At 37.8% G+C, this 15,867-nt stretch overlaps 1 protein-coding gene across 1 annotated transcript; it reads right to left on the bottom strand.

Moving 5' to 3' along the window:
• Positions 1–505: 505 nt before the first annotated feature.
• On the bottom strand, positions 506–7,944 carry LOC131944794 (myosin-IIIa-like; the record flags this gene model as incomplete). Its single annotated transcript, XM_059305607.1, has 7 exons — positions 7,895–7,944; positions 6,458–6,645; positions 4,421–4,525; positions 3,755–3,854; positions 2,384–2,460; positions 1,251–1,411; positions 506–741 (listed from the first exon to the last, which is right to left on the bottom strand). Coding segments are annotated over exons 1-7 (907 nt in total), but the record flags the coding sequence as incomplete, so codon positions are not given.
• Between the last annotated feature and the right edge of the window lie 7,923 nt (positions 7,945–15,867).

The raw sequence follows: 15,867 nt of genomic DNA, 5'->3' as shown, positions 1-15,867 counted from the left end.
ACCAACAGCTCGATGCAAGACTAATGAGAAACTGGTGTCAAAAAATATGTGGTTTAATAATGAGAAACTGGTGTCACAAAATGTGTGGTGTATTTGAGTACCAGTTTGGGACTGGGGTTTCGGTGGGTGAAATAGTAGAGTGAGGCTAAACCTGGACAAAAAACTTAACTCTCTGGTATATGGTCTTTACTCTGGATGAGGCATGTCTTAAGAATGAAACCAGGTGATATTGCAGGAATGGCGCTAAACTGGATGCCTCAAGGAAAAAGATAACAGGAGAAGTTGAGGCGCACAGCGGGCGAAGAAGCAGCTGGCAGAGGCAGGACTGTCATGGGGGACAGCCAGGAAAATTGTTGGAGACCGACAAAAGTGGAGGGAGCTTTCTGTGGCGCCCCATGTGTCTTGGGCACTAAAGGGAAAAAGTGATGATGATGGTATGGTCTTTACCAGATCAAACTATGCTCTTTAGAACTGGAACAGGGCTAAAAAACAAGCATTTTCTCACCAGTGGGGTCGCCAGCCACTTGACCAATGGGGTCGCCAGCCATTCGACCTATGGGGTCGTCAGCCACTACACCAGTAGGGTCGCCAGCCACTAGACCAGTGGGGTCGCCAGCCACTACACCAGTGGGGTCGCCAGCCACTAGGCCAGTGAGGTCGCCAGCCACTACACCAGTGGGGTCGTCAGCCACTACACCAGTGGGGGTCCACATCTGGTTTGGCCATGAGGGGCAGTTCTGTCTTACGCACAGGTTTCAGGCTTGTAACTTACAATTTAGCAAGCACAAATGCTACCACTAGACCACGCTATTTGCCTTTTAACTGGCGCTATAGCCACTGTTTCTTTCAGACTTTTTTGTCCGGGGGGAGGGGGGCACTTGAAATTTTCGGGGGGGCGGGCGGACTAAAATTTTCTATATATATTTTCTATATAAATTCTATTTTGTTCGAGGGGGGGGGGGGGAGAGAGACGCTGATTCTAAATAACCCAAGCTCTCAGTATTAAACCAAACCCAACGCTTCATTTTCTGATTTTAGCTTAAATTAAACTAGTCCAGAAACTATTGATGAAACTTGCTAAAGGCTCTAACTCCTTGAACTATAAACAAATTTCAACCCACCAATTAAAAGTTTAACACACTCAACTATTTAACAAAGACAGGTACAAAAAGTAAACACAACAACAATAAAGAAGCTTCAGACACCTCTAGGTGTGTCTAAATACCACCATCAAACATCAACATACAAACACAGTCTCGACTGACCTTGGAATTTTAAACAGCGCTCGTCTAGGGTCAAGGTCACCAAGTGGTGGCTTCCCGTCTGCCAGTTCTATGGCCGTAATTCCAAGTGACCACAGGTCACAGCGTACATCATATGTGTAGTCTAGCTGTTGCTCACAGGCGATCACCTAGAATAAACATATGAACTTCATTATTCAATATGTCAGGAAAATCTTACATAAACATACATATGAACTTCATTATTCAATGTCAGTAAAATCTAACATAAACATACACTTGAGCTTTATTATTCAATATGTCAGGAAAATCATGTATATTGTTTTATTTGAAAGTTAACTTAAATATATATACGATGCTGAACATTGCACTTCTCAATAAAATAATTTATACTATTAAAAACATAAACATGCACATAGTAGGATATGACAGGAAAATAAAGAAAATGTTCTAGAAGTTTGAATGTAGAGGCCAATGGTCTAGACTCTGGCCACAGACCACTAGTTGTGTGATCCTCTAAGGTGCATATTTTTAGCATAAACGAGAAGAATATGACACACGTACACAGACACGCATCAATACAACAGTTGGCGTTAAGTAATTATATTATTTTAAATTAACACAAACAAAAGCTGATGAGCCTCATTAAATAACTTCTTACTAAGTTAATTAAATCTCCTCTTTTTTAAAGTATTGCAAATGTTTTAACTGGGATAGACACAAATAAAGAAAAACTTACCAAACATTTCTCATAAAAAAATATTTTTTTTTAATCTAAGACATAATGTTAACACAGAAGAAAGAAATAACACACATTCAAATAACTATTTTAACCTATCTCTATCACACATAGATGTCCTTATTCAGCCCGCTCTGATTAAAATTATCCATATGTTTCATCAAACTATAAAAACATCAACTGAAAGGGTAAATTACATTTTAAAAATGCATTGATTTTTAAAAGTACTTAGCTTACATCGTTGATTTCTCACAGGCCTCAGGTTATAAATGTCATGTGAACTATATGTGTCAAGTGACATTAATAATTAAATAAACAAACAAAGTAGACCCACCTCAGGTTATAAATGTCATGTGAACTATATATGTCATGTGACATCAATAATTAAACAAAGTAGACCCACCTCAGGTGCCATCCAGTAAGGTGTTCCCACATGAGTTTTTTTTCTACCTGTTGGGGAATCCAGGTGACCCGACACACCTGTCAGATGCAACAAAATATTCAACAAAACAGTCAACAAAACAGTCAACAAAATAGTCAACAAAATATTCAACAAAATATTCAACAAAATAGTTCAACAAAATATTCAACAAAATATTCAACAAAATATTCAACAAAATATTCAACAAAATATTCAACAAAATATTCAACAAAACATTCAACAAAATATTCAACAAAATATTCAACAAAATATTCAACAAAATATTCAACAAAATATTTAGCAAGATATTCAACAAAATATTCAACAAAATATTTAGCAAGATATTCAACAAAATATTCAACAAAATATTGAACTAATCTTTAAACAATTATATAAACTGTAAAAACTCTAAATCTAATTAATACCACCCACAGATTAAATCTTAAAGTTTTTCTCAATCTTTATCGGGTATATATTTCCATTGCGCAATACCAAAAAAATGTAATCCATTGAACATAATCTATTAATTAAATCTTTTCTTTAAAATTAATTATTAACCAACTTTTTTTGTGTATTACACATATTGATTGATAAAACTAATTAAAGTATTTTTCTATGAAGCACAGTTTTCCACTACTCATATAATTAGATTTAAACTATTAAACCTACTGGTATTACATTTTCCTTATTAAAACAAAGACACTTTTGTAGAACAAAAATGCTGGTTAGTTTTAAAAAATATGCATCTACAATATAATTTGGGGTCATCCATTTATGACGTCCACAAATTTTTGTGATTTTGGACCCCCCCCCCCCACACACACACACACAAAAGTCCACTTAACTCCCTTATAAAAGTCCACATGCATCCGCAAAAGTTAATTTTTTTCTGATGCCCCCCCCCCCCCCCCCCCCATGTGGACGTCATAAATGGAAAGAAAAACTAAACTGAAAACAGTGGCGTAGCGAGGTCGGGTGTCACCCGGTGTGGCTCTTATTGGTGTCACCCCCCCCCCAGAGGCGTTGCGACCCTTCCCGGGACAAACTTTCAGGTTTTCGATTTGCACCCCCCCCTCAAACTTTCGATTTTTTGCACCCCCCCCCCTCAAGTTTTTGATTTGCAACCCCCCCTCAAACTTTCGATTTGCACCTCCCCCTCAAGCTTTCGGTTTGCACCCCCCCCCCCCCGTCAAGCTTTTGATTTGCACCACCCCCCCTCAAGTTTTTCTCTATATATTTGTCACCCCCCTAAATGGTGTCACCCGGTGTGCTGTCCACACCCCCGCCCCCCCCCCTCGCTACACTCCTGACTGAAAAGGCATGCAATTGTGAAAAAAAGTCAGTTTCACTAACCAAAATCAACCATTTTGATTTTTCCTTCGCTTGTGATGAGAATATTGTGACCTTTGACATCTCGATGGATAACTAGATGTGAATGGAGGTGCTCTAAAACCTGGAATAGGTAAACGACATCATGTGACACTAAGGTCAAATATCACATGACATATTAGTCAACAATTAAGTTGCTAGGTAAACAACATCACATGACACCATCACTAAGGAAAACAATCAGCCCATCATTGGACTGCCAAGTAAAAAAAAGATAAACAGTTAAATTTAAATTAAAGTATTAATTTATACTGCCATAAGTCCCCAATGTTAAAAGTAGTTAATTCACTTCTATCAAATCAACACTACTTAGTTACCCCAGTTTTAATTTATATGAATAATTAAATATGCTTTTAGCTCCCATTACAATAATCACAAAAAGTACAATACCTATTGCAGGTGATCTGAATTTGTGGACTCAAAATGCTTTTGTAACAAAAATACTACCACTAGTCTATCCTATTTCAAACACTACATTTTTGCTAATCAGATACAGAGATTTTCATTGCTTTAATTTAGTTATTTTCTTGTAGCTTAAGTTACATAGATCTTGTTTGAACTTGGCCAGCCAATTAAGCAGCTGAATGTTGCAGACCTTTTAAATTAAACCTAAAACTTTTCTGTACCAACCTTCAAAGTCTCAGCTAAGATATGTGCAATCAGGAGCTCATCCAAGCGTGACGACTTCTTGATCATGTGCTTGGCTAGATCAGTCACTGACCCGCCCCCACACAGCTGAATAAACAAAAGTAAGCAGTTACTGACCAACCCCACCAAAAGTAAGCAGTTACTGACACGCCCCCACACAGCTGAATAAACAAAAGTAAGCAGTTACTGACCAACCCCCACCAAAAGTAAGCAGTTACTGACACGCCCCCACACAGCTGAATAAACAAAAGGAAACACTTACTGAGGCACCCCCACGCAGAAGTAAATAGTCTCTGACCCAACTCCACACAAAAGTAAACAGTAACTGAAACCACCCCCATAGAGAAGTAGATAGTCACTAACCCACCCTCACACAAATGTAATCAGTCACTGACCCACCCTGAGACAGAAGTAAACATACCTCCATGAGAAAGCCCACATCCCTCCATGAGACAGCCCACAAGCCTCCACAAGAAAGCCCACGTATATCCATAACAAAGCCCACAAACCTCCATAACAAAACCCACATACCTCCATGAGAAAGCCCACATACCTCCATGAGAAAGCCCACATACCTCCATGAGAAAGCCCACATACCTCCATAACAAAGCCCACATACCTTCATAACAAAGCCAACATACCTCCATAATAAAGCCCACACACCTCCATAACAAAACCCACATACCTCCACAACAAAGCCCACATACATCTATGACAGCCTACATCCCTCCACAACATAGCCCACATACCTCCATAACAAAGCCCTCCATAACAAAGCCCACATACCTCCATAACAAAGACCACATACCTCCATAACAAAGCCCACATACCTCCATAACAAAGCCCACATACCTCCATAGCCCACATACCTCCATAACAAAGCCCTCCACAACAAATCCCACATACCTCCACAACAAAGACCACATACCTCTATGACAGCCTACATACATCTATGACAGCCTACATCCCTCCACAACATAGCCCACATACCTCCATAACAAAGCCCACAAACCTCCACAACAAAGCCCACATACCTCCAAAGCCCACATACCTCCATGAGAAAGCCCACATACCTCCATGAGATAGCCCACATACCTCCATAACAAAGCCCACATACCTCCATAACAAAGCCCACATACCTCCAAAGCCCACATACCTCCATAACAAAGCCCTCCACAACAAATCCCACATACCTCCACAACAAAGACCACATACCTCTATGACAGCCTACATACATCTATGACAGCCTACATCCCTCCACAACATAGCCCACATACCTCCATAACAAAGCCCTCCATAACAAAGCCCACATACCTCCATAACAAAGCCCACATACCTCCATAACAAAGCGCACACACCTCCATGACAAAGCCCATACACCTCCACAACAAAGCCCACATACCACCATAACAAAGCCCACACACCTCCATAACAAAGCCCACAAACCTCCACAACAAAGCCCACATACCTCCAAAGCCCACATACCTCCAAAGCCCACATACCTCCATAACAAAGCCCACATACCTCCATAACAAAGCCCATACACCTCCATAACAAAGCCCACAAACCTCCATAACAAAGCCCACATACCTCCAAAGCCCACATATCTCCATGAGAAAGCCCACATACCTCCATAACAAAGCCCACATACCTCCATAACAAAGCCCTCCACAACAAAACCCACATACCTCCACAACAAAGACCACATACCTCTAAGACAGCCTACATACATCTATGACAGCCTACATCCCTCCACAACATAGCCCACATACCTCCATAACAAAGCCCTCCATAACAAAGCCCACATACCTCCATAACAAAGCCCACATACCTCCATAACAAAGCCCACATACCTCCATAACAAAGCGCACACACCTCCATGACAAAGCCCACAAACCTCCACAACAAAGCCCACATACCTCCAAAGCCCACATACCTCCAAAGCCCACATACCTCTACAACAAAGCCCACATACCTCCATAACAAAGCCCACATACCTCCATAACAAAGCCCACATACCTCCATAACAATCCATATCTGGTCTTCCCCTGAGTCCCCCAGGTGCATGTTTTTCCTCTTGAGGTAGATCCCGTAGAACTTGGGCATGTTGGGGTGGTCCCCTAGGTCCCTGAGGATTTGGTACTCCTCCTCTATCTCCTCCACCACCTCACTCACAGACTCCATCACCTTCACGGCCACTTTCTCACCTGTTGGCGCCATTAAACTGGGGTCAGATGTTGTGTGGGGGAAGCTGTGGGGGGGGGGGGGGGCAATGTTGTGTGGGGCAATGTTGTGTGGGGCAATGTTGTGTGAGGGAAGCTGTGGGGGGCAATGTTGTGGGGGGCAATGTTGTGTGGGGCAATGTTGTGTGGGGCAATGTTGTGTGAGGGAAGCTGTGGGGGGCAATGTTGTGGGGGGCAATGTTGTGTGGGGCAATGTTGTGTGGGGGAGGCTGTGTGGGGCAATGTTGTGTGGGGGCAATGTTGTGTGGGGGAAGCTGTGGGGGCAATGTTGTGTGGGGCAATGTTGTGTGAGGGAAGCTGTGGGGGGCAATGTTGTGGGGGGCAATGTTGTGTGGGGCAATGTTGTGTGGGGCAATGTTGTGTGAGGGAAGCTGTGGGGGGCAATGTTGTGGGGGGCAATGTTGTGTGGGGCAATGTTGTGTGGGGGCAATGTTGTGTGGGGGAAGCTGTGGGGGCAATGTTGTGGGGGGCAATGTTGTGTGGGGCAATGTTGTGTGGGGCAATGTTGTGTGAGGGAAGCTGTGGGGGGCAATGTTGTGTGGGGGAAGCTGTGGGGGCAATGTTGTGGGGGGCAATGTTGTGTGGGGCAATGTTGTGTGGGGCAATGTTGTGTGAGGGAAGCTGTGGGGGGCAATGTTGTGGGGGGCAATGTTGTGTGGGGCAATGTTGTGTGGGGGCAATGTTGTGTGGGGGAAGCTGTGGGGGCAATGTTGTGTGGGGCAATGTTGTGTGGGGCAATGTTGTGTGGGGCAATGTTGTGTGGGACAATGTTGTGTGGGGCAATGTTGTGTGGGGCAATGTTGTGTGGGGGGAGACTGTGGGGTGGGGGGTGGGGGGAAATTGTGTGAAGAAATATTTAGAGGATGATATTGTGTGGTGAGATTTTGAGAGATGATCATAAGATTTGTGTGTGGAGTGTTGTGATGGTGAGATTTTGTATGGGTGGGAGGTATTATGTGGGTGTGATTGGGATGTTGTGTGTTGAGATTGTGGGATATAGTGTAGGGGATGCAGTGTTCTGAGGCTAGTGGTATTTTGTGTGGGGGATGTTTTGCGATGAGGCTGATGGTATTTTGGGTGGTCAAACTGCTTGGTGTGTGGTTTGTCTTTGCGGTGAGATTTAAACCTAAAATGTTTACAGTCTGCATGTTGAGAGTGAGCTGTAAGACTATTGTAGAATCAACTCACCTCCCCTATTAATGAATCAACTCACCAGTAGACCTGTTACTGCACAGGAACACCTCCCCGTACATCCCCTCCCCTATTGTTACATCAACTCACCTGTAGACCTGTTACTGCCCAGGAACACCTCCCCGTACGTCCCCTCCCCTATTGTTACATCAACTCACCAGTAGACCTGTTACTGCCCAGGAACACCTCCCCGTACGTCCCCTCCCCTATTGTAGAATCCACTCACCTGTAGACCTGTTACTGCCCAGGAACACCTCCCCGTATGTCCCCTCCCCTACTGTTAAATCAACTCACCAGTAGACCTGTTACTGTCCAGGAACACCTCCCCGTACGTCCCCTCCCCTATTGTTACATCAACTCACCAGTAGACCTGTTACTGCCCAGGAACACCTCCCCGTACGTCCCCTCCCCTATGGTTTCCTGCAGCTCCCATACGTCGCTGGGGTCCTTGAGCTCGGAGAAGCTGATGACCCCACTGTGGTACTGGTACAGGTTGAACATTCTCACCTGCCTGATGCTCTCACCTGTGGTTCAGACCATTCCTGGAAATATAGAGGGTTGTCATAGGTCTCTGGTATTTGGATACTGTAGGCTATTCTTTATTATAATGAATTGATATGTATGATTACACACATTCAATATCTATAACATATTCTAAAGCATACAAAAGAACATGAAGTTGCCAAAACTATAATTTATATAGTTTCAAACTGTTTTAATGAGAACTAAGAAATAAACTTAATTGATACAGTAATAATGATTGCAATTTTTATTGGAAGTTTTATTTTTAGATATTATATATATATATATATATATATATATATATATATATATATATATATATATATATATATATATATATATATATATATATATATATATATATATATATATATATATATATATATATATATATATATATATATATATATATATATATATATATATATACATACATACATATATAATGTATAACTACACATACACTTATCAATGATTATATATATATATATATATCTATAACTTCACATATACGTACACATATAAGCATGATATTTGTATTCTTAATAATATGTTTATATATTAAGGCACAGAGATTTTCTACTTAAATACATAAGTAAGCTAAGCCGATACAATGCTAACAATGAGACTAAAATAAACACAAACCCAGCATAAATGAGACACACCCATAAATCAATATATCAAACATTAGTAGAAATCACAACTAGTATCCAGCTGGGAACATTTATAAATCGTGAACATTGCGCAAACATAAATCTATAGCACTTATGTAGTGAGTGCCAACATAAATCTATAGCACTTATGTAGTGAGTGCCAACATGAATCTATAACACTTATCTTGTTACCAGTAGTTCTCCAGGGAGGGAATTTTTTTTTTCTTTTAGGCAATAATCAATACACAACAATTAAGCGCTAGAATTACATTACGCAGATAAAAAATGTCAATTTAATTTTTTTTTAAATTTACTAAACGTGTGTTTAAATAATCATTATTAGTTGTACAGCATTTTGTTTCGCCACTGACTTAAATGAATAAAATGTTTATCTCTAAAACTAGAGAATCCAATAAATGAACATTGGCTTGTGATTTATAAAAAAGATGCTCAAATATTTTAAACTGTGACAGCTACCAAAACATGTTTATGAACTGGTATAATGCTTATTTATTCTTTCTTTTTATTGTGAATTAAATCACTATAATTGCATCTATACTTTCTAAAAAAAAAAAAAAAAGCCCTATGCATAAAAAGCATGCTAATATGTTCCTTGGTAATGGCTATATGGACACCAACATCAGGGTATGAAAATAAACCCCAAGATATTGCAATACAATATCATAAAAAGTTATATGGGATGCTCTTAAAAAGGCTGATCACTCAATGCTGAAAAAAAACAACCAAGGGTAGTCGGCCATCCTGATGACCTGCTAACATTTGTTTTAAAACAAGCTCAGGTTGTATAGAAATGTCACAAGTAAAGTTTCCTTTTGAACTAACAGTCCATGGGGCAAGTGTGAAGTAGAGTTCAAATTTTTCAGCAACCTCATCAAATAAAGGGATAGTGCTGTCAGCTGTATACTCAGCTGCCTTTATTTTCCCTAACTGGAATCAGGTACCCAACAGAGGTGGACTAAGGGATGTTCTACTGACTTGAAGTTTAACCTGGATTTGAACTCCAGACTTTGGGGTTAGCAGTCATATGCTCTATTGTTCAACCATGCTGTCCCATACATGTCACAAGTACTAGCAAAATGTTCCTTGTGTCAGGAGAAAGAGAAAGTGGAAAGTTAAAAGTGAAGGAGATTTAATCAGCTAATGGACAGGTTTAGTGCTGGGAGAGGTACTGAAGTTGGCAGAAAGAATGGAGAAAAACAATCATAAGACAAAGTTAAAACCTCAACAATCCACCATCCACCAAAACTACTTGAGGCACCTCAACTATCTATCAAACAGGACAGGAAGACTTCAAGATACAACAGATCAAGAACCAGTTAAATTGAGTAATCACAACATCATGAGTGTTAAAAGTAAAAATAAACAAAGCACCTAATTAATACCAAAACATATACCAAACTCTAAAATATTTTGTAGGTAGTCATTTTTGTTCAGTGGATTTAATTAACTTGCAATATTTTAAGAGGATTTCATTAATGTGTTACTAATAATGAATTTTATTTTACATATGAACTTGTTTTCTAAAACTGAGTTATTTAAATGTAAACAAATCAGGTGCTTTATTTCTTGGGTCATGGTTGTTGGGGAGCAGGTTTGTCCACACTACTGCCCTGGATCCCCAGGGGGTGCTGTATGAAAGCCTTGAGTGTGCGTTAATCACCTACTGTAATAATGAGTTAGAACACACCTCGGCGACCCCCCAGGTGTCGGGGGCATTGCGGGGCACTCTCAGGAGCCACTAGTTACACTACCGCATGGTTGAAAGGTACAACCCCTGGTTCATCAAATGAGGTGTGTCACCATGTGCCTATTGTAGGGTGATGTTTAAAATGAATGTAGGTGCCATGGGGGAGCTTGGGATGCCGGGTCACCAGTGGATGTGTCTCAATCTATAAATTTAGTAGCCCACAGTATCCATAGTGTATGGCACACTTTAAAACAGTCATAGACACAATGGTTCTTATGGGGGGAGCCCAGGGTGGAAACTGCACATTGTAGATATGCAAGAGGGCATGCCTGATTCAATTTAGTGAAAGATTATAGTACTAGCAGCAAAACGTATTCATTGTGTATGGCACTCTTTAAAATGAACAAACCCTGCCTTTTAAGAAGTCTACCAGAAAGTGTTACTAAAAAAATTTAAACTAATTTAATAACCAGATCCAAATACTGGTCTGTGGCTAGAGAGACACGGGTCCAAACAGAGGAAGCCTTATTAGTTTAAAGATAATCTTTGAATTAAATGTATAAAATGCATTTCCAAATGGGAATAGATAGTTCTTTTCTTTTTCTTTTTATTCATTAATACTTTAGCCAATTATTTTATCAATAGTGTTTTAACAATACATCGCAAATCAATTAGGAAAAGCCAGGAAATAACATTAATTAGTAAATACAATACAATTCATTAAAATTCAGCAGGATAACTAGTATTAAAAATTAATTAAAAAAAAACAACAAATGTACTAAACTAAAAATAAGTAAGTAGCTATTGGACCCGGGTCATAATAGCCCAGGCCGCTATTAGGACCCATGTGATTTATATATAGATCATTTTATATATGTATATATATATATATATATATATATATATATATATATATATATATAACAAAATACAAGCACATTCACAAGGAAAATCAAATAAACATAAAAGGTAAAATTTTAGCATAAGTTATGCAATTGTGAAGTGTCAGTTGGCAGAAAGATAGAATTATCAGGTGGTCATTAAAGCATTTAGGGAGTAGTCAAGTGTTTGTTAGCAGTTAGCAGTTTAATAGTAGAAGCAGAGAACCAGTTACCAGGTATATGTAGAGAGCAGTTTTAGTTTGCCATGACATTTGTCAGAAATGATAATAATAATGGGTATTTAAAGTAAGATATCTAGATTTGTATGGAATGGACACCAGTGAGTTGACGAAAATCGTTCGTAATGTTGTGGACATGGAATAAAAATGTGCTTTTTTAGATTTAGGACCATAAAAATATTAAAGATAAAATTTTGTTACAAACTTAAGCCTAAAATTAATTCAGAAATTTAATATTTTTAGAATCAATGCTATACAAGTTGCAGATCCAGAGAACTTGAAAATAATTTGTTGAGTTTAAGGCTATATTTCTATTTATTTTCATCAAGCCTAAGTTATAACCCGATGTTTCACTTTCGTAAGACAAACATTGATTGGCTGTAAAGGAACTCTGTGATCGATTTCTGACAGCCCCACTTTATAGTTATTTTGTTTACAAAACTTTGCAGATCAAATTTTTAAATAACAATGCAAAATTAAACACCATGACCTAGTTTTTCTATTTTTAGCTTACATTGTGTACAATAAAATTTATGGCGGCCTATCGAATAGCAGGATGCCATTGTTTATGTCGCCATTACTTATGAAAACCAAATTGTTTTTGCTTTTTTAATTATTTTTATTTAGTTACCGAAAATATTAAAAACATCAAATACATCCAATCTTTAGTAAAGTCCGAAAAAACCAGACAGACAGGATTTTATAACCATATTAATTGTAACTACGCCGTGCAAGATTTTTAAATTAATTTATGGACCTCTCAAATACCTTTGAGACTTTTCTCGCTGGTGTCCATTACAAGAAAAAAATCACAACAGAAAAGTATTATTGTGTAGGCCTACCTATTTATTTAATGCTGGGTCCGAGAAAATTTATTATTTTTTCTCTTATTACTCACTACACTACTAAAGTAAGTGATCAAATCAGACAGAAGCATCAGGCTGGCTGATCAAAAAAAATTGTAGATTTAGATCTAGATCTCTAGAAGATTGTTTTCAGTTTTCACACAAAACACTCACAGATTCTCAGTAGTTCATTCAATTTTTCAGCAGTTCTAAAAAAAATGTGTCTGTCCTCAGTCATTTCATTTTTATCACTCAAAGCTACTGTCTTAATCTTATTCAATTATTTTATAGGGTATTTACTACTATTTACTCAGCACTTACCTACTCGGAGTATCTCACAAGTCGCAGAAATGAGATTTGTCCCTCAGATTACTACTGCAGTGATTAGAATTGATTGAATTTTAGATCCAGAAGTGTTTGGGTGTCTTAGTTCTTTGTTAATGTAAGTATCATTTTTTAATGTCCTCTCTTCATTTTAAAACTATTATGTGTATCTTAGTATTTCACGTTATACGGAAAAAAAAAGAAAAAAGGTCTTTCAGCTGTGTTCATGACATTAACAAAATATTAAATAACTAGTCTACTTATTTATTTGTTTACAGGATTCAAGGGTAAGCTACTCTAAAATTTTCTCCAAGAATTTAATTTTTAATCTAAATTACAAAAACTGACAGAGAGTTTTAATAAACCAAAAATTATTATAACACTTTTAATCGTCGTTTGCAAATTTATATAGATCTAGACCTAAATTTTGAAAAAAAAAAAATTTTATTCAGAATATTTGTATACGTCATCATTGAAGAATGTAAGCCTCCGTAATCTGATAATAATCTTTTTAATCTAGATACCCACCTCGAAAAAAACCCAGTCAGTGTCAAGTATATTTTTTTTTCATAAGCTATGCCATAGTAGCATCAACATGTAGGACAGTAGGCCTATAAATGCATACACACCCACAGACCTTTTAGTTTTAGCAGTAAAAGTTTGTGCTTAATATGTACGCTTTATATCTTTCAGAATAGTTTATATTAGATTATCGTACATCTTGTAAGCCTCTATATTAGTTTGTGTTAATTATTCTTTTGGCTGTACTATTATAAGCCACAAAGTTAAATACATTTGCAATACATTAGCCACGAAGAAATGTTCCAGCGAATTATTATTATTATAAACAGTGGGGTCCAAAACTTTTTAGCGAGGATGAATTATTCTTTCCGTATTCCCAGAAACCCTGTCGCATAACAACCGTATCGTGTGCTACCTCGAGTTGGAGAAAGCAACATAAGCAGGAGATAGTGTTGACCAAACAATCTGAGAAAACGGATAAGGTTCTGAGTCTTCTATCATTAGGTAGGAGGATATTCAAGTCTTGATGAGTAGGGCCTACTGAACAGACTCGACTTTTATGCCTGTGTGTATAGTGTCGTCAGTTTTTGATTAATGTGTGTGTTAAGTGTTAAGAACGCTTGCCAACAAAATGGGACAACAAAAGTAGAAATTTATGTATCTTTCGTTACGTTTTTTTTAATTCAATAAATTTGCGAAAAGGAGGGGCTGGGCTTTTGGGACGATTTCTGATAAGCGGGATGGGGGCTTTTAAGTTGTACTTTTATTATTTAGCATGTATAAAGGTTTTGTTAATTTTTTTTTTATCAATGAATAAAAAATTATCCAGTTGCTAAAAATGTTCATTTCTGTCGTTTTATGGTCTAAGGGGAATAACTCAATTAATATTTTGGGTAAAATAATCTTAGTCTAGTTATGTCCCCTTATGAAAATACAGTGGTTTGCTAAACTACCGTGAATTTTTTTTAGGGGGGGGGGGGGGGGATAGGGGATGGAAGTGTAAAATGATACGTCATCGTGTAGTTTCCTTTATTGTTTACAAACTTCAGACAATTTGTGCTTTGATTAAGCTATTGTGAAGTGTTATGAATATTAATTTCCGGTAGTAAGACAGTAAGACTTAATGTATAGTTTTTGGTCTAATTATAGGCGTACAACTGCGAGTGAACAAGCTACAGAGTGATAAAAGTTTTAGTATTATTAAAAAACAACAACAAAAATTTCGTCCGTGGTTTTTATTTACATTTTTCTTTAGACAAGGCATTGTAACAGCATTCATTTCAATATTTGCTTTCCATTTGCTCATGTGTATACCAGTTTATTTTGAAAATACGTGAGTAAGCATTAGGCTTAATATTAGGTGAAGACGAGACGAAAAAATATTAAAAACTAGAAAATCCATTATGAACATAACAGATAACATAACCAAAATAAAATAGGTAAAATATGAATAACAATATTAAAATAAGATCATTCATCTTTGAAATCCTATGCATAAGACAACATTAACCCTACAACACTCGATTCCACTTGGCACATACAGCTTTTCATGATAACCATTTTTACAAATTTCTGTGGGAGAAATGTTTTCACAAACTAGCTTGCAAGTTTTTTCTAGATGTGTATAATATACATAAAACAAGTGTTTAACACAAGTATAACTGTACTGGGCAAGGCAGATAGCCATGATGGTTCTGCTGTGTAAGACTAGGCTAGATGATATCCTGCTTGCCTCATCACAGGATGACCCACAGCTGATGTCTAATTTTCTAGCCTGTACATAAACAACTGGCAAGCATAGTTAACCATAAATAAAGACAGTTGATCGGAGGCTAAAAATAACTGTTTTAAAGAAAATAAACATTTGTGAACAAACTTATCCTGAATGTGATATCAAACAATGACACTGTGTTTTGACCAGGCCTAGAATGTTCTGCAAGAATCAACCCAACCCAGCTCAAATATGTCAAAGGTCATACATGTGCTAACACATGTCTGAGAATAGTCTGAGGAAATATAGTCAGGGGAAAAAAGTCATAAAATCGTATTTTGTGCGGAATTGGCTAAAACATACATGTATTAATTGTTCAAAAAACAGAAAACATGCACTTAATGAATTAGTGTAAATATATTTTGACATTCACAAGTAATTTATATACATTTGGAACTATTTATATCACTTGTAAAACATTTATTCTGTAGTATGAAGATTTTTAACTTACAATCAACAGTTATTCAAAAGTCAGAGCCTAATGAGTTTAAATTCATCATGTTTTTCTAACACCAACATTGATTTAAACT

The sequence above is a fragment of the Physella acuta genome, unplaced genomic scaffold (genome assembly GCF_028476545.2).
Source record: "Physella acuta isolate Inbredline_101_S28 unplaced genomic scaffold, ASM2847654v3 ptg000508l, whole genome shotgun sequence".
In the NCBI taxonomy this organism is placed as follows: Eukaryota; Metazoa; Mollusca; class Gastropoda; family Physidae; genus Physella; species Physella acuta.
This window is presented reverse-complemented; position numbering and strand designations above follow the sequence as displayed.